Below are 20,216 nucleotides of genomic sequence, written 5' to 3'. Positions count from 1 at the left end.
ATGAAAAATACTAACAAAATTTATTATTTTTTACTATCACTTTTAGTTATTAATTTAATTTTTTAAGTTTAATAATTTAACAATATATTTTTAATTCATATATTTAAACCTTGGTAACTGATAAAAAAATAACAATTTTTCCTACCATTTCTATAGTAATAGGACTTTTGTGAACAATATAAATAATAGACTCTAAAATTAGTTCAATAAAATAAAAATATACTACATTCTTAAATTATCCACCTAAATTTTAATATTAGAATAACTATCTGCACAATTAATAAATTGACCATCTCAAATATCTATTATTCACATTATTTAATATTTTTATTATGTACCTATACTTTTTCATAATAATATACTAAGTGGGAAAAAAAAAAAAAAAGGAATTGCAGAGATCGTACATCGTAGAGAACTAAAGAGAAGTAGAGACACGTTGTTTAGGATATAGACAACAAAGACCGTGACGCGTGAGGGTGGCGACTGGTCACAGTCCCATGAGAAGAAAGTTGAAAGCAGAAGGCAGAGTCAGATAAGAAAGGGTTCGTTCGGTCAACGGAAAACACACGGACACCGAAATTCGAGAGAGAGAGAGAGAGAGAGAGAGAGAGAGAAGAGAGGTTGATTGATCGATGGCGGCTGCGACGACGTCGTATCTGTCGCCGACGCAGAAGTACGCTGCAGGAGCCCTCTTCGGGCTTGCCCTTCACCAGGCCCACCTTCACCAGACCCACCCCCTTGGTTTGCATTTCTATTCCGACGACGATCAACCCTCCACCAGCGACTCTGCCGCAGTTTCCGAGGATCCCCACCTTTGGGTCCACCACTCCTCCGGTCTCCTCCACCCCGTTTTCAAGTATTTCCTTTTCCCTTCCAATTCACAATTCACTTTGAGTCCATCATATTCCTCCATTTCCTTCAGTGTGTTGTGATGCAGGTATCTAGATATTGATTCTGGGGCTTGGTCTGGACTTGAGGAAACTGCTGGCTCTTCTTCTGCTTCGCGTCATGTGGGACCCGTAAGTGCATTCTTTAATCTTTAGCCTCACTCGTAGATGCTCATTATGAACAATTCACCAAACATGCCTTAACTTGCCCTGTGTCTGTGTTGAACTTACTATGCATATATCCTTCATTCTTTTTTATATCAATCTGATAGGTCTACATCTTCATGTCATTCTCCTTTGTTCTTTTTAACACTCAATTTTGTTTATAGATGTGTGAACCTGATGTTCCTCTTACTCATGAATACCGCATCAGCAGCACAACATCGTTCATGGTTGTCATGTCATAGAAATAACTTTTCAGAAATATATAGAATATAGGGTGGGTTTTTTTTTTTTTTTGAAAAAGAGGAGGAGGAGAGGGGGGGGGGGGGGGGGCTAGACAGCTGGAAAAAAGCTGAAAACATTTGTGGCAGACTAACCAAAACTAGCATGACAATGGGATGGATTGACAATAATGTTAATGGCTCCACTTCTTTCTGTCTGGATTTTGTTGCTGCAAGGCACAATTCCTTTCGTTCTTAACTGTTACGTGAGATAGAGAGCAGAGAAATGAGAGAGTGATTGTATTGATCTCATTGTGTGTCTTTATATACTGGCTACATTAGCAGAGTATAACTAACATGCTAACCAACTAGTGTAACTAACTATTAACACACTAACTAACTCGGTAACTTAAACTACAAGTTACTGATTAATTAATACAAATACAAGTAGTGGCTGATATTAACTCCTCATTCATGTATTCAATTTCTAATGATATCCTTTTTCCCCATTGTATGACTAAAAGAAAATTCATGTATGTCACAGTTCTTGAGATTATTATCAGCAGATTTTGATGATGATTCTCAAAGGTCAGATCAAGAACTTGCTTTGTCAGAAGCTGTTGATGCAATGGCATGTACCCTGGAAAAAATTCAAGAGTCTTCAGCGTCTAAAAGAGAGAAGATCCGCGAATACGAGCACCAATGTCGTGAAAAGTTTTCAAATTCAGAAGCTCCATCAGAGTCTGAGAAGGAAGATATGCATTTCGAAACTCCGCACATGCCTGAAACACCTTATTTTGATTGTAAAAACCCACCTCAGGGATCTACTATTAGCAAAATTGATGAAAGTCCAATTGAAGAGGTAACAATGCTCAGCTATCAAAGGAAAATAACAGTTCTCTATGAACTGCTCGCTGCTTGCTTGTCAGATTTAGGTGAAGGAAACAAGAAATATACTCGTAGAAGAAGGGGTTATGATGCTCGACAACGTGTGGCTCTTCGCTTGCTCACAACTTGGCTTGATATCCAGTGGAAAAAAATGGTTTGTAAAATGAATATATTAAATGTTGCTTTATGTGTTTGGACAACAGCTTGTTATAAGTTGAAGTGATCATGGTATTTATACTGTTTGCACAAGAGATCAGAGTAAGAAAAGGTTTTGGTTGGCAACATTGACTGTGCATTCATCCTAGATGTCTAAGTTGCATATTGAGCTTAATTTTATATAGAAATGCAGTAAGTTTCCTGAAAATTTTCATTGAAATGTTAACTTTTGCAGGAAGCCATTGAGACTATAGTTGCCAGTTCTGCAATGGCTTTAATTAAAGAGCAAGAATCAAATAAAGAGGAATCTCAATCAAAGGAAAGCAAATGGGCTAAATGGAAGCGAGGTGGTATTATAGGTGCAGCTGCAATAACAGGGGGAGCCTTAATGGCTATTACCGGTGGTATGAACACCTTAAAGTCTTTTCTATGTCCATGAGTATATGATTTCAGAATGAGTCAATTTTCTTGTGGATTTTATTCTTTTCCCTTTTTTTTATTCATGAGTAGGATTAGCTGCCCCAGCAATTGCTGCAGGACTTGGTGCTATGGCTCCAACTTTGGGTACTTTGATCCCTATAATTGGAGCTGGTGGATTTGCTGCAGCTGCTAGTGCTGCTGGAACTGTTGCTGGTTCTGTTGCTGTTGCTGCATCATTTGGAGGTATATATTTTCCTATATTTGATTGGGTTTACTTTCTTTTTTGTGCTATGCTAATACATCTATGCTATAAATAGAAATTAAGTTAGTCCCTTTTAAGTATTTTCTCTGTTGTATAAAGATATTTTTCATGTACACCATGACACCAGGTCACTATTAATATGCTTGTGTTCATGCAGCCTTAGAGATCTGTTGTATTCAATATAGGGTAGTTTTTGGTTGCGAGCTGATAAAAATGTATTGAATTTTTTTGTACAGTTTATTGATTGGCATGATTACAGTAATTGCTTAAACTAGATAGGTTAATAATTTCCAGTCAAGCTGCGAAGGTAACTCTTTAATTCGCCTTTTTTCAGAAAAGGTGTTACAAGGGATATATGGGAATTCGATTTAAATTTAGAACTGTCTAGTGGAGTAGTGCATGGTCATTAATACCTCCTGTACTGTATTATCCTGAAAACAGTTCATTTGAACTGTTGACCTTCATTTTACCAAAGTTTTTAATGTGCATCTATTGTGATGACACAGATATCGTCTATGGGATACTAAGTTATTTGTATTTCTCTATGATGTGATGTACATCACTTAGGTGATGAAAATTTTAAATGTATCTCTTTGTTTTGCTAGCTGCTGGAGCTGGACTTACTGGAACCAAAATGGCTAGGAGAGTTGGGAGTGTGGATGGGTTTGAATTTAAAGCTATAGGAGAAACCCATAACCAAGGTGTAAGTTTTTATTGATTTCAGTTTCCTACTTTCCAGTGATGTTTTTCCTAAACTAAAGATTTTTGTAGGTGTTTATGCAAGACCATGCTTGCATCAACTTTGACTGCTCTTTTTTCCCTTTTTTTTTCCTTTCCAATTTCAACTTTTTAGTTTAGTTTATCATTTCATAATAAATTCTTGTTCAACTTCTCCATGCAGAGGCTAGGGGTTGAGATCCTGATCTCTGGATTTGTTTTTGAGGAGGAGGATTTTATAAGGCCATGGGATGGATTAAATGACAACCTGGAGAGGTACATACCTTTGCCATTTTAATGTCTCCTAATGCCATTGTTTTTATAATTATTTAGGTAAAAAAGTTGATGTAATTTAATATTTTCCTTGAATACAATTTTCATTGGCCATGGAAGGTAGTTTCAGCTTGAAAAGTGCTTTATGTTGATAGGTGTTGATGGAAAATTATCTTATTATACAATATCTACCTTGTGTTGCTTCAGCTTCTCCTTATTTTAAAAATGGTAGTGTTAATAATACACTAATGACTGATGATCCTACCATAACAAGTTACAATTCATATGCCCTTGTGGAAAGCTAGGTATGCACTGCAGTGGGAGTCCAAGAATCTAATTGCCGTGAGCACTGCGATTCAGGATTGGCTTACTTCAAGTAATTGGTTTGAGTTCAGGCTTCTAGTACAATTTTAGTTCGTATCATATTCAGGTGTAGTTATGGATGATCTCAATATTACTCTTATTTGCATTAGGAATTGCGATGGAGCTGATGAAGCAAGGTGCAATGATGACTGTTATGAGTGCACTTTTAACTGCATTGGCTTGGCCAGCTACCTTACTTGCAGCAACTGATTTCATAGACAGCACGTGGACAATCGCTATTGACAGGTTAAATTTTAGTTCTTGATTGCAAGTAGAGTTGAACTTTTACTGGAGACTACACAGTGATGTCGTTGAATGTTACTGAGCTGTGATAATATATAATAAACTTCACCTTAGACTAATTTGAATTAGTTTAACTTTGAGGGTTCTTACCATAGTTATTTTGGGCACAGAGATTTCTAATATATTTCATAATTTTCAGATCAGACAAGGCTGGAAAGTTGCTTGCTGAAGTGTTGTTGGGAGGATTGCAGGGAAATAGGTATTAGCTTAATTCAAAGTTTGTCTTAATTCAGCTCCGAGAAAACTGTTGAATGTATAATATTGTTGATCTGTGAGTTTTAGGCCTGTGACACTTGTAGGTTACTCACTTGGGGCCAGAGTTATTTACAAATGTCTAGAGTGCTTGGCTGAAACAGAACACAGTGGTAGATATTTCCACTCTTCTTTTGCTTGTCTGATGTTATTTTCCCTTACTTGTCTGTTAACCATATCAACTACTTATCAGTATCCTTAGTATTTACATACGATTTCGTTGTGTGGGTACCATGCTCAATGATTTAAAGGTGCTTCTCCTTTTGATTGCCAGCTGAACTAGTAGAAAGAGTTGTTCTTCTTGGAGCACCCATTCCAATCAAGGATGAGAACTGGGAAGCAGCTAGAGAGGTGAATTTTTGTAGTAATAGTCTCATCCAAAACTTTATGATGTAAATATAGTCTTTTTCTGAGATCATGGTATTCTGTAGATGGTATCAGGAAGATTTGTAAATGCTTATTCAAGGAATGACTGGATGCTTGGAGTTGCTTTCCGTGCCAGGTACATCAAATTAATATATTGACCAAATAATGCTTTCTAAACTCACTTCAGATTAAGGAATGCACTATGATCAGCATTGCTTATTTTCATTTTTAGTGTAACAGCCTTGCTAATTTATTTGTTTTTCTTTTGCTAATTTTAGTGCATGATTAGAATATTAGTACATGGTTGCTTGTTTTTAATGGAGAGAGAGGTTGAGAGTAATCTACTTTTTGATTTTATGCAGTCTGCTTTCTCAAGGATTAGCTGGAATCCAACCAGTTGATATTCCTGGTATCCAAAATGTGAGATTTTTATTTTACCTTCCTGCCTAATGCCTATGCTTGCAAGTTGATGTCTTAATTCTTATTCAATTAGTGGCAGCTGCTCTCTTAGTTCATTGGATTTGGATGTTTCTGCTAAAATAGCTTTTATTTGGATTTGGCAGGTTGATGTGACAGATCTTATTGACGGTCATTCTTCTTATCTTTGGGCCACACAAAAGATCTTGGACCAACTTGAATTAGATTCCTACTATCCTGTATATAATAGCATTCTGTGTCATTTCTGATCACCCCTCCACCCTCTCTTTTATTCCTTGTTTGACAGTGGAGCAAGTACATAATATGGGGAATTGGAAACTACTTAATACGTATAAAGAAGGATACAAAAGAAATGAGAAGATATTTTAATGCAATCTAGTCTTTAAAAATTAAAAGAGTAGCATGTAGAAATAGTAAAATATATTTTAGTGACTAACTTTTCATTAATTTATTTGGGGATCAAATATTTAAATTGGTGAAGGTCATGAATAGTTGAATACTATTTATCCAACAAATTGTCCGATGCCTGCCACGGCTATGTGAGCGGTTTTAAGAAACAATTAATCTCCACATCCAAGCCTCTTCATTATACAAGTCTTACAAGTTCTTAATATCTCGTATCCCTAAAACGTGCTTCTTATAGAACGTATGTTTCACGCGCCTTCTTAACAAATTTTTCAATCAATCAACGTGTGAATATATAACTTCTTTTTTCGAAAGGGTTTCGTTTTCTTTTTCGAATTTCTTCTGCATTTTCTTGCCTTTTTTTTTCGATCTCTTTTGTGCATTTCTCTTTGTTTTCTCCTTCGCCGTTTACGTAAATTTCTCTCTCTGTTCTCTTTCTTTGATTTTCTCGTTTTCCATTGTTTCTAAAATCAAGCTTTGAAATCGTTTTGAAGATAATGGATGATTCAACTTCAGATTGTCAGCTGAACCAGAGCGAAGTAAATTTTGAATTTGAATCCAATAAAGTTTCTGAGGTGTGGTTTAATTCTAGTTAATAATTGAATCTGAATTTGAATCCAGTTAGTAGTTTATGATTGTGTAACTGAATAATGCGTGGACTTTACTTATGAAATTTGTTGTTCATTGTTTCTTGTTTGAATTGAATCTAATGTACTAGTTCGATGAATTTTTTGCATTTTATATCAGACGTTCGGGTGTAAATTAGGAATATTTGAGTGTATTTTAGGAAAGTTTGGGTGTATTTACAGTTTATGACTTTTCATCTCATCGAGGGTGAATTGTTTGTTTCTATTTAATGATGATTCATGAATCTGATTTTTGTTATTTTTTATGATGATTTTATAGTTTTATTTACATTCTATAGTTTATGCTTGTTTTAATGTGGTGTATTTTGGGTGTATTTTGCAGCCCCTCTATGATATTGATGAGCAGTTTTGTTCTCCACATACAAGCAAGCGTTTTTCTCATACAAGTCTTTACAAGTCTTCTCCTCCTTTTATTGTTTTGAATTCAATCAAGTGCCTGAGGTGTGGTTCAATTCAGAAGAAAAAATGTAGTATTAGAGAAAATATTTTTTTGTACAAAAATATGATTTGTACACTAAAATCAGCCACCAATGTATTTGTATATAAATACATGTGTGGTTTAATTTATTTTCAATGTATATTTGTATTCCAGTATGTATTTTATACTGGTGGCTGACTTTGGTGGCTAATTTTAGTGTACACGTAGCATAACTCATTTCTGTATTTGCAGCAAATTTGGGTGTAAAATAAAGATATTTGGGTGTATTTTAAAGAATTTTGGATGTATTTTTATTCTGATAAGTTCTGCATAATTTAGAACTCTTCTTCTCCCTCCTCCTCATCTTCTGCTGGTTCTTTTTTTTCATCATCATCACCATCTTCTTTTTTTTTTCTTATTCATCTTTTCCTTTTTATTTTACCTTCTCAAGTTTCTTCTTATTTTACTCTCTTAACAAGAATAAAAACAAAAATATCAAATAAAGAAGAAGAAGAAACACATAATGCTGCAAAATTACTTGGAAGATGACGAACTTACATTCATTTAACTAAAAGAAAGAAAGAAATAAGCAAAAGAAGAAGAAGAAAAAAAATACAACTTTAGAGGAAATATTTTTCTGTACAAAAATGCTACTTGTACACTAAAATCAGTCACTAAAATCAGCCACCAATGTATTTGTGTATAAATACATGTGTGGTTTAATTTATTTTCAATGTATATTTGTATTTCAGTACGTATTTTATACTGGTGACTGACTTTGGTGGTTGATTTTAGTGTACACATAGCATAACTCATTTCTGTATTTGCAGCAACTTTTGGGTATAAAATGAAGATATTTGGGTGTAACACGAAGATATTTGGGTGTATTTTAAGGAATTTTGGGTGTATTTTTTATTTTGATAAGTTCTGCATAATTCAGAACTCTTCTTCCTCCTCCTCCTCATCTTCTTCTGGTTCTTTTTTTTTTTTTATCATCATCACCATCTTCTTCTTTTTTTTTCTTATTCATCTTTTTCTTTTTGTTTTACCTTCTCAAGTTTCTTTTTGTTTTACTCTCTTAACAAGAATAAAAATAAAAAAATCAAACAAAGAAGAAGAAGAAACACATAATGTTGCAAAATTACTTGGAAGATGATGAACTTACATTCATTTAACTAAAAGAAAGAGAGAAATAAGGAAAAGAAGAAGAATAGAAAAAATGAAGCTTTAGAGGAAATATTTTTCTGTACAAAAATGTTATTTGTACACTAAAATTAGCCACTAAAATCATCCACCAATATATTTGTGTATAAATACATGGTGGTTTATTTAATTTATTTTCAATGTATATTTGTATTTCAGTATGTATTTTATACTAGTGGCTGACTTTGATGGCTGATTTTAGTGTACATGTAGCATAACTCATTTCTGTATTTGTAGCAAATTTGGGTGTAAAACGAAGATATTTGGATGTATTTTAAGAAATTTTGGGTGTATTTTTATTCTGATAAGTTCTGCATAATTCATAACCCTTCTTCTTCCTCCTCCTTCTCATCTTCTGCTGGTTCTTTTTTTTTTTATCATCATCACCATCATCTTCTTCTTTTTTTTCTTATTCATCTTTTCTTTTTTGTTTTACCTTCTCAAGTTTCTTCTTGTTTTACTCTCTTAACAAGAATAAAAATAAAAAAACCAAACAAAGAAGAAGAAACACATAATGTTGCAAAATTACTTGGAAGAGGATGAACTTACATTCATTTAATTAAAAGAAAGAAAGAAATAAGGAAAAGAAGAAGAAAAAAATGCAGCTTTAGAGAAAATATTTTTCTGTACAAAAATACTATTTGTACACTAAAATCAGCCACTAAAATCATCCACCAATGTATTTGTGTATAAATATATGTGTGGTTTAATTTATTTTCAATGTATATTTGTATTTCAGTATGTATTTTATACTGGTGTCTGACTTTGGTGGTTGATTTTAGTGTACATGTAGCATAACTCATTTCTGTATTTGCAGCAAATTTGGATGTAATACAAAGATATTTAGGTGTAAAACGAAGATATTTGGGTGTATTGTTATTCTGATAAGTTCTGCATAATTCAGAACTTTTCCTCCTTCTCTTCCTCTTCCTCTTCCTCCTCCTCATTTTCTGCTGTTTTTTCTTCTTCTTCATCTTCTTATTTCATATTCTCATAATTTTTTTTGGGAAGAAAAAATCAAACCAAGAAGAAAAAAAATACATAATGTTACAAAATCAAAAGAAGAAGGAGGAGAAATACGACGATGAAGATGAAACACGCGAAAAAAAGGAGGAGAAACACAAAAAAGAAGGAGAAGAAGAAGGAAGAAGAGGAGGAGTAAGAGAAACACGAAGAAAAAATGACAGTTGTGGTTTTCATTGAGGAAGAAAAAGAAGAGTCGTTCATAATGGTGAAGGAGTGCTTTGGAAACGTGATGCGCGTGTTAACACGCTTTTGTGGGTGAGCGTAGCTTCTGTTGGGTTTGGCCCAACTTGTAAGACTTGTAAGTTAAAAAGACTTGTATGTGTAGCATAACTGTTTAATAAATAGATCAAAAATTTAATCTAATCATTGTTTTGTTAAAAATAGAATCAATTAAAATATGATTTAGCGCAATTTTAATTAATTTTTGGTTTAGATTGAATTGGATGAGTGGTTAAATTTAGATATATTTAAATTTAAACATTTTTAATGGATATAAAATTAATTTTGTTTATTTATAAAAATTTAATTTTAATATACTGATAATATAAAGTATTTTTTTAGTATCAATGTGAAAAGTAATTATTTTTATTAGAGAAATGCTAGGGGTCAGTAACTTTTGTGATTTATAACTATCAATAATATTTTTAATGGTGTGAGATTTCATCTAATAGTATAGGATTACTCACTTTTTTTTCTGTTAATTATATGCTGGTCAGAATTTAATAAAGTTGCTAGTCCCTAGACTTTCCTTTTTTTATTATTGTAACGTATAAAACTAGACAGTATATTAATTAAATTTTATTCATAATAGATTTGTAAGCATTTTAAACTTCATTGGATAGAATGGATAGTTTTCTCTAGGGCTGCACATGGATCGGATAATATCCGCATATCCTGGTAATTATCCGCATCCGATCCGAATTTTGCGAATATTATCCGATCCGCACTATGATAGGATCGGATTGTGGATTTGGCAGTGATATTCGCGGATCTGATCCGCAAATCCGCATATCCGCACATCACATTTAAATAGCATAGTTTAAGAAAATAAACTCTAATGTGATATAAATTTTAGTGTGTTGTTTTATGAATTTTATGATATCTTGTTTTTATTTTTTATGTTGTACTTTGTCTTAGAATAATTAAACTTAAATCTTGTGTTATTTTTTTTTTTTTATTCAAAAAAACTTTTATAGATAATATTTTAGATTTAAATATGCTTAAACAGGTGAAAAATGATTTTTTTTTTTTGTAAAAATAACCAAATGAAATTTGAAAACATTTTTTTTAATTATGCGAATATACCTTATATCTCTTACGGATCGGATCCGGTCTAAAAATTGTGAATATCGTATCCGATCCGATCCGATGAGTACAGTGTGGATCGAATAGAATTTTAGACTATATCCGATCCGAAGCATATGCAGCCTTAGTTTTCTCTATTTATTACGTATCTATTTCATTCATTCATACTTAGAAGCAACTTATTTGATCAACTTCCTTATTTCCGTATCTATAGAAAATAATTTATTTGATCAACTTATTAAAGTTAAGTATTTTACTTGAAAGGAATGGATGGAAATTGCACGTGAAGAAACCTAGGAAAAATTGCCGTGAGAAATAGTACACCATCGTTTCGATTCAAAATAGGTCTGCCATCGTAGAGCCATGTACTTGGAAGCAACCGCGAATCTATTTCCTTTTTAAGTTCCAACCGATTCAAAAGTACCGATTACTCCTTCCCTTATCTGTATTTCCTTGTCCTTTTCACATTCAGGTAACTCCATGAAAATCTCTCTTTTTCTGCCTCTATGCCTTTCCTTCTCATCTTGTTTGGTTTCCAGAAACTGGATTGATTTGTGAGGAATCAAAATCAAATCTTGTAAAAATTCTTCTGCTTTCTTGGCTTCTGTCGTGTTGATTAATTTTCCGTCCTTGGATTCTGTTTCTTCTTTGTTTGAATAGTGGCTGAAAACAAGGTTTCTATATCCGAATTGGGATTAGTGCACATTTAGGGCTCGAATATTCCTCTTCGCTTTCAATTTCTTATTTTTGAGGAAATTGTAATGGCCGCCGCCGCGGCTTGCAAGCGATTGGCACAATTGGGAACGAGGTCGGGGATTGCTATGCCCATAACACAATTTTCGAGCTTTGGGGCTTCAAAGTCGTTCTCTTCCAACTCAAGTCTCAGATCATTTTCCCAATTGGTGAAATCAAATGGACAGCGGTTATTCCTCGTTGATACATTAGCCCTTGTAATTTACGTTAACCTTCTTACCAATTTTTATTTTTCTCTCTTTTCATGGCGTTTTTGTTCACTTATTTTATTTTCTAACTATTTGTAAATTTGCAATTTTAAGAGCGATTCAATATGTTAAGCTGTTATGAGTGGTTTGGTCATTGGTAATCGTTTTCTGCTTTCTAGGTTAGGAAACTTGAGGGGCAAGGATTGCCCACAAAGCAGGCTGAGGCGATAACTGCTGCCATAACTGAAGTTTTGAATGACAGTCTAGAAAATGTAGCAGAATCATTAGCAGAGATGCAAAGGGTGAAACCCATGTTTATATTGTTCTTTATTTGGCTCCTTTGTGAAGTTTACTACTCTCTTAGAATCTAAGATACTGCTTTTTTTTTTTTTTTAAAGACTGAAATGCTCCAAGAGTCCAGCCTGTCCAAATTCAAAGCAGAAGTGCAGAGCTCACAGGTAATTTGTCTTTACATTTATGGTATAGGTGCACATGAATGAGATGAAACTAATATTCTAAGTGATAGTTAGAATATTGCTGACTAATGTAGGTGACATAAATTACAGTAATCCATAACAGAATCCTTTTTATGTGTGTGTCGATGTTGGGGATTAGGATACATGTGTATCCCACTTTTCTAACTGTTATTTAGTAATTACAGAACATCTGTTTTTAGTTGTTATTCTGGACAACAATGATACATTCTATTACATTGATATGATTGTTAAGTTACCTCATTGAATGATGTTGCAATATCGGGCTAACATCTTAGTTCGTTGTCTTTTCGAATGTAGCTAGGTTTCCCATGTTACTTTTATCCTGTTTGACACACCAGGATAACTGAAGAATGACATTCAAAGGGAATTATGTTAATTGCCAATATATAATATTTGCACCTGAGTATATGGAAAGCAAAGGATGAAAGAGGATACATTCCATAAATTGCTTTTTCTAGCTTTTAAAATATGGTCTCTTGGACCAGATATTGTGATGGAACTTTTTAAAAACTCCATTTGGTTAACCCATAGATTTGACATCTTCTGATCAAATGATTCAAATATTTGCCTTGTAGAAATTGTTTGTGTCTGTTTCTTGTGAGGTATTGTATCTTTGGATAATGATTGTAATCATCCTCAATGTTCATCTCAATTAATCATTAAATTGATAGTTTTGTTTTATTTTTTTTCAAGAAGTGAGAGCTATACATGTCTTCGAGAAATTCTCTATTTGTTTCTTGTGGTATTATGTTTTTAAGTAATGATTGTAATACTCATTGAGCATGTCTCATATTCTCATTTATTCATAAGATGAGAGATTTCATTATATTGATATATCTATGTCTTGGCATCTTAAAGTAGATACATGGGTTTAGGGACCATGAATAATTCAAATTGTTATTGTTATTGTTATTGAAACAAATCATGTGGTAAAATATATATATATTGAAAGTTTGATTTGGTTCTTTGCAATGTTAATATGTATAAAAAATGGTTCTAAACTATGGAAACTATGTTGGTTCTTGTTATTTTATTTTATTTTTTACACTTCTTGTTTTCTCTTCTCATTTTTTCTCATTTTCTAGTTATGTTGAGGTTGTCAATTTGCACTTGTCTTGTGCTGTTATATGATGGAAAATTTATGATGTAGGGACATCATTACTCCTTGCTGCAACAAGAGACTGAAAAACTAAGGAATGATATAGAGAAGATGCGCAGTGAATTGAGGTCCATTTTATTTTTAAATCAGCTACTAGTTTCTTTTGTCATTTTATGCTCCTTAAGGTGGAACTTGATGGATTGTGATGCAGGTATGAGATAGATAAAGTCACAGCTGGGCAACGATTGGATTTGAATCTTGAAAGGGGGTAAGAATTAGGAAAGAAAACATGCCACTTTTCAGGCACTATGGAACTTTGTTTCATTGCAATGTCTCATTTTTTTCTTAATACTATAACCAATGGTTCTATGTAAGTGCAGGAGAATAAGGGAGGAATTGTCTAATCAGAATGCCGAAACTAACAATCTGGCTAACAAACTTGATAGAGTAAGCAAACAAGTGAACTTCAAGAAGGACTTCTCAGTTATTATCTTGCCACATCATTTTAATTTGTTTCTTTTTTCTTTTCAATATTGTCCAGGAGGTTCATGCTCTAAAGGCACAGTTAGAAGCAGCAAAATATGATGTTATAAAATATTGCATAGGAACTCTTGTCTCAATATCTGCTGTTGGACTTGCTGTTCTCCGCATCTTGATGTAACCAGGTTGTATTCCAATTTAACAAATATTGTATGTTCTATAAAGAGCAATTTCACCGAGTCACTGTAATACAGAATTTGAGGAGCAGAAGATAGAAGCTCCCATTAGACACCAGAAGGGGCCATTTTTTAAAGCCCTATTCTTTTCATATTCTTTTGTTCATTTGCTTTCCATTGCTTGTGGAACATTTCCTCAATTTGTACTTGCCTGTCAAACTTGGATTATATAGCAATATTGGATTGAAGTCTGAAACGTATGAGGTTACGTTTCTTCTCTCTCTCTGTCATGCTTCTACTCAAGTCACTGGAGTTGCTTATGCTTAGAAATGCCGGGGGAAGTAGCAGAGTCATCGGAATCGCGGTTCTGCTTACCACCTATGTTTTGAGAAGAAAGTTGGTCCAAAGCTTAGTTTTGTTGTGCAATGCAAAACCCAACTTGGATCCGAAGCATAATCTGCTAAGGTGGTGTTGGAACCTTAGATTTTCTTCCATTTTTCTCTCTCTTTGCTTCTAATGTGTGTAACCCATCATGTCTTTTTTTCTATTTAATCACTTTGATAGGTGTTATTCTATTAGAAGAGGGATAAGGATATGTCTGGAAATAAGTTTATTGTTTTGATAAAAAACAATAAGAGGAAGTACAGAGAGAAGAGAGTGGCGATGGAACTGAAATGATTAATAAAATTGGTTTATTTTATTTTATTTTATTTTTCTTTTGGGTACTTAACTCTTTTTCTTGTTCTTTTCCTTTTGAATTTGGTTGGTTTTTTTTTTTATGAATATCTCTTATTGATTTTTTTTCCATATCCTTTATTCATTATTTGCTTTATTGTTTTTAGTTAAATGAGCCTTGTCCATTGTTTTTGTCCCAGTGTCTTTGGCTTATAACATATACATATGATATAATTATGAATTACTTAGGAATTAACCAAAAAAAAATTATGAATTACTTAGGTAAAAAAAATTATGATCTACTAAATTGTTTTTTTGTTAAAAATAATTTGACAATTAATTATGAAATTCATTTTTATTTGTTAATTTTTTTAAAATTTTTTTAAATTTTTTCTTTTATAATTTACAAATTATGTTTACATTTTGTCTTACAATATTATGAATTACGATTTTATGATAGTTGTGAGTTAAAGTAAAAACTACAAATTCACTACCCGGTCATTGTTATTACCAATTGTCTAATGCCATTTCTCAAATTCTATCATATCTTGGCCCTTGAGCCTTCTTCCTAATAAATTCAAAGTATATCGCACAACATAGGTTATTTTCATGATGATTTAAAATATTATTACCTTTTTTAATATATGAATACATTTAAAGCCCAGGTTCAATTTTAAACAGGAGTGCTGCATGTTCTCAGTTTTATACAGCCCAGTTTATTCTTGAAGTCTTGTAATTTAGTAGTTGATTGATTAATTCTTACGGACCCAAAAAAAAAAACAAAAAAAAATATTACACAGTTCAATAGTTCTCTAGGTTAAGTTTAGGCCCGAGCGGATTTCGGATATAATTATTCAATCTCATTAGCTAATCAAGAGGATGTCGAGCCAACTCCTACTAACTCCTATTAGACTAGACCCCAAAATCAATTAACTAGAAAAAAACATTCTCTAATTATCTCTTGTAATATACCTTACTACACAGAGTTTTACACATAGAATGTAAAATAGAAGTGACGAAACGCTATGACCTCTAAAAGTAATATATATATATATATATATCAAAACCAAAATAAAATCCCAAAACACATATCTTCGCTTTCAGAAGCTCTCAATATGCCTCAACGAGGTGTCTCACGTCCTACATCTGAAAACCACAAAATATGTATGGGATGAGAACCGGAGGTTCTCAACATGGTAACGGTGCCCACATAACTAACATATAAGGTCCCGAAAAAGCCGAAGGCGATCCTAGAACTTCCGACAATAGATTCAAACTTAAAACTAACATTGAAAACCATAAACAGGATGAGGTATCTAAGGATTCTTGATTCTATCTCAATTTCTAACTTAACTCCCGAGTTCATCGCCTTTCCTCCAATCCTCCGAAACACCGGTGCATAGACAAACAATGCATACAAGGATTACAACAATTAGAACATATAGCAGTTAAGCATGAATATCAGTTACGCAAACCCAAGAATGCAAAACCAAACAAAGTCACTCAAATGCATATGATGCATGCTCTTCCTATTAGCCGTGAGCTCATGTGTCGGTTACTTTGCCAAAACTCGACACATTTGGTAGCTAACCCGGATATCGTCCTCTTGAAAACCGATGATGGTACACCACCACGAACCCCACCATTGCGAGCGGTACACCACCACGAACCTCGCAAGATATTCAATTAGAAAACAACACACACACGTGGGCGGTAAACCACCACGAACCCCACATAACATTCTCTTTTAAAAGCATGTGGGCGGTACACCACCACGAATCCCACATACGTCTTGACACTGGGCAAGCGGTAAACCACCACGAACCTTGCCAGGTCACGCTCAAAACAATTTCATTTTCAAATTCATTATAAATCATTCATTCATATCCATTCATAATCATATCTCATTCATCACAAATCTTAACATCAATATAATCTTCGTCATACTATATTCATTATTTTCCAACAAAATTATTCGTCGTTATAACTCATCCCAAACCTCTATCCTCTACTCCATTGGCTCTAAATTCATGACGGTAAACACCCCTTTTTAATTCACCCACTACCTCTCGTGCTTACCCCAAAGTATAAACACTAGCTATCGTACTTTTCACAGGTTTTATAGAGGTTTGGAAGACTAGAGGAATGGTTTAAAACGTTAAAAAAACACATTTTTAGAAAAACAGGGTCCGCGTACGCGGCACCCTGCTCGCATACGCAGGAATCAATTTTGGACACTCTCGTGTACGCGTCACTGGTTCGCGTACACGAGCCCCTCAACCCGAGAGCTATGTCCGCGTCGCGTGTGCCCCTCGCGTACGCGTGCATAGTAGAAGTTGCAAAAATGCTGCTACGTCTAGAATTTCTATTTTGTACACCAAACTTCGGACGAACATAACTTTTTTGTTTTAAAATATTTTTTTATTTGTTCTTCGAACAGTGTAAACCTCTCAGACCAAATTTTCATTCTAGATAAGTTTGATAAAAATCGGAGGTTCAGAGGCCGAGTTATGACTCGTCGAATTTGGTCAAAAATCTAAGATATCTTTAAAATTCCAAACCTCAACTTTCAAAATATTTAAACCTCAAACCCCTTAAAAACTTACCAAATCTGAATCAACCAAGGTCATCATTCCTCAACACCCCCCCCCCACATTTACTCCATAACACACCAATTCACATTTATAATCATTTCACACAATAATTTATATCTAAACAACATTATACATAATCATTAACTTCATGCATATACACTTCATCAATCTCCATAAAATTTACATTATTCACCAACAACAACCTTAATTTGCCAAACCTCATAAATACCAACCAATCCTAAATCATCAACAACATCCACATCTCAATAAACATCATCATTGTCATTTATTAATCTTATATACCAAGTTAAACATATCATTCATAATAGCATCAATCACAACCTCAAAATCACTAACCAACATACATCTTAATCAATCTCAACCATCAACAACGTCAACAATTCAATTACTATCTTACGGTCAACTAACCTAAGTTTTCACGATACATTATATTTTAGTTACAAGAAACCAAAATCATACTTTGACCGATTCCTCTTAAAGCCTAGAACGTCACAATTATCAGCATTCCTCAATAGTCCAAGGCTCCAAGACCTCACCAAACAGATTTTTCAACCTCCAAAGCCAACTTCAGGTCTCTAATACCACCAATTTATTTCCAAAAATACACAATTCAATCTAAGTTCATAAAACAACACTAAAATTACCATAGGGTTCACTAATTAGATAACTTGACAAAGGTTAAACGTTCTTCACCTTACTGACAGAAGTTTGGGACAAGACCCGATAAGTTCACAAGGTTAATTTGATATTGAGGTATCAAAATCACATAATTCTTCAAAATAAATTCTCAAATTTTCGAAACTAAGATGAGAATATATGGGTGAGAAAACTCAAGTTTCTTACCAAATTGTTTCATGGGTCTTGAAGAGAATTCCGAGACAAACGCGTGTCCACTGACGACTCGTCTATCGGAGCTCCAGATCAAAAGTTATGTGAGATTGAAATCTAGCCAAGGGTTTTGCATGTCCCTTGCTCCCCTCATCAATTTCCCAGCGTGTTTTATTATGAAACGAGGGATGAAGAGCTGAAGCTCTTATTAGTTGTGGGCTTGGGTTGGGCTTTGGACCCATTTTGGACCCGATTCGATCGGTTTGGTCCGTTCGGCCCAATCTTGGGCCAAATTCTTTAACATTAGTATCAAAAGTTTTATTTTAATTAGCTCTATGTCATTAAACTATGAAATTAAAATTTTCTAATTTTTTTTATTAATAATTAATTTATTAGATAATTATTTACTAATTTTATGGGTTTTACACCCCTCATTATCCTAATTCAAAAATTATTATTGACCTTTCGACCTACCTCTATTTCCACCGCCATCGTTCTTCTTCACCTTACCACACACGACAGCCACGCACTGACCAGTCTCCTCCGTACACCGTCTCCGTTGCCGCTGACAATTCCGTTGAGAGTGCCTCTGCCGCTTCCTGCGAAGGTTACTATCGTCGCCTATCAAAAGCAACTGGTCATCTTCAGAAGCGCAGCTCAGCGCTGCCGCTGCTGGTTCCAATACAGGTCACCGTCGAAGCATGGAGTCCTCCTCTTCTGAAACCATGCATGTTGCGTTGCCATCTCCATTCGTCCATCGGACCGCGCTTCCCCCTGCTCAGCCTCCACTTTGCGTTAGGTCTCATCGTCTCTCGTCGTGAGCAGCTGCTCCTGATTCAACCCAGTGATTAGTAGTTTTCTTTATGTGTTTTCCTTGATTTTAGTAGAATTAGTAGTTCATATGGATGTTATTTGATGAAAACAGGTTTTCTGGTAAGAAGGTTTTTAGGGTTTTAAGTTAAAATGGATGTTTCTATTATTTTTCATGGTTCAAAATCTATGTAAAAGGGTTAGTATGTGATGTTCATTGAGTTTGTTCAAGTAATGGATGTTTCATGATTTCAGTTTGATTAATGGATGTTGCTTTTGAATGATTTTAGATGTTCTTAGTGTTGTACTTTGATTTTTGTTGAATTAGTGGTTCAGATTTTTCATGCTACTAATTATGACTGCTTTGCTTGATGTCCCTTTGCATAGGCTTGCGAATGTGTCTTTTTTATGGTTGCGGATGTTTCTTCATTTTTTAGATTCTATAATATATCGACATTTCTTTTTTGTTAGAATGATGTTTGTTCTGTGACTGACTAAATGGTTTTGTATGCTTTGCTGGATTTATGTGGATTGGGAGTTTTGGAAAAAAAACTTAGTAACAAAGAAGTTCAATTATTTTCAAAATAATTTTTTTATTTTTTTGTCATAAAATAGGGTTTAAATGTGGTAATTTTAGTTTATTTTTGGTTGAATTGACGTTGGTTTATAATTTAGTCCTTCAAAATTGGTTCAATTGTTTGAATTAGGTATATTTTTTGTTTTAAGTTAAAATGGATGTTTCTGCTTTTTTCCATAATCCAGAATCTATGTAAAAGGGTTAGTATGTGATGTTCACCGTCAACAGCGCGCCTCATCACTTCCTCCGCTAGTTCGGACGCGGGTTGCCGCCGCGGGCTAGTCATCTTGGTAAACTCGCAACATAGCACCGCAACCTATATTATTCCAACGAGCCGAGTCAAGTCCGCCAGGCTCCACGACGCGCTAACCCATCTTCTCCTCTTCTGTCGCGCGTTGTTGCTCCAACATGTTAGTAGATGATTAGGGTTTTATTTAATAGAGAATTTTTCTGATCTTTTCTAGTGTTTAGATACTAAGATTTGTGATTCATGAGTTGTTCTTTAATTTTATTGAATTATTGGCCATTTCTTTTTTATAGATGGATATTTTTTAAAAGTTGTTCTCTGATCTGTTAGGACATTGATGTGTCTTTTTGTTTTTGTTAAACACTTGTTTTGTTTTAACCAGTTAATGCTTGGATAGGTTTTTAATGGATGTGTCTTCTGTTTAAACTTGTTTGGATGTGTCTTCTGTTTAAAACTTGGTTGGATGTGTCTTTAATGAATGTGTCTTCTGTTTAAAACTTGCTTGAATCTGTCTTTAACGGATGTGTCTTCTGTTTAGAACTTCGATGTTACTTTTCAA

At 33.9% G+C, this 20,216-nt stretch overlaps 2 protein-coding genes and 1 long non-coding RNA gene across 4 annotated transcripts in view; 2 read left to right on the top strand and 1 right to left on the bottom strand.

The window, feature by feature from the left end:
* The first annotated feature begins 367 nt into the window (after nt 1–367).
* LOC107642930 (transmembrane and coiled-coil domain-containing protein STS1) lies at nt 368–6,097 on the top strand. Of its 2 annotated transcripts, none has more exons than XM_016346440.3 (15): nt 368–856; nt 938–1,019; nt 1,815–2,312; nt 2,550–2,718; nt 2,825–2,977; nt 3,602–3,699; nt 3,898–3,989; nt 4,292–4,362; nt 4,460–4,595; nt 4,792–4,851; nt 4,935–5,017; nt 5,179–5,255; nt 5,336–5,406; nt 5,633–5,690; nt 5,834–6,097. In XM_016346440.3, the coding sequence occupies exons 1-15, from the start codon at nt 633–635 to the stop codon at nt 5,954–5,956; spliced, it is 1,995 nt and encodes a 664-aa protein (XP_016201926.1). In that variant the 5' UTR covers nt 368–632; the 3' UTR covers nt 5,957–6,097. The 2 variants fall into 2 exon arrangements, 1 of the variants encoding a protein (XP_016201926.1); XR_001620720.3 differs by having other exon boundaries at nt 377–856; nt 4,952–5,017.
* The window catches only part of LOC148563399 (uncharacterized), an 87,165-nt gene continuing 68,324 nt past the window's right edge, over nt 1,376–20,216 (bottom strand). Inside the window, exon 2 of the long non-coding RNA XR_015883169.1 lies at nt 1,376–3,154. This is a non-coding gene — a long non-coding RNA (uncharacterized LOC148563399). The remainder of the gene's footprint in view (nt 3,155–20,216) is intronic.
* LOC107642932 (protein FMP32, mitochondrial) lies at nt 10,860–14,610 on the top strand. The gene is made up of 8 exons (XM_088488226.1): nt 10,860–11,184; nt 11,373–11,662; nt 11,833–11,955; nt 12,052–12,111; nt 13,301–13,377; nt 13,461–13,517; nt 13,630–13,696; nt 13,791–14,610. Exons 2-8 carry the CDS (start codon nt 11,474–11,476, stop codon nt 13,908–13,910), a joined length of 693 nt encoding a protein of 230 aa, XP_088344352.1. The 5' UTR covers nt 10,860–11,184; nt 11,373–11,473; the 3' UTR covers nt 13,911–14,610.

The sequence above is a fragment of the Arachis ipaensis genome, chromosome B5 (assembly GCF_059453495.1).
Source record: "Arachis ipaensis isolate K30076 ecotype BB chromosome B5, ASM5945349v1, whole genome shotgun sequence".
NCBI classification, from domain to species: domain Eukaryota; kingdom Viridiplantae; phylum Streptophyta; class Magnoliopsida; order Fabales; family Fabaceae; genus Arachis; species Arachis ipaensis.
The sequence above is the reverse complement of the archived record's forward strand: the minus strand, read 5'-3'. Positions and strand labels throughout refer to the sequence as shown.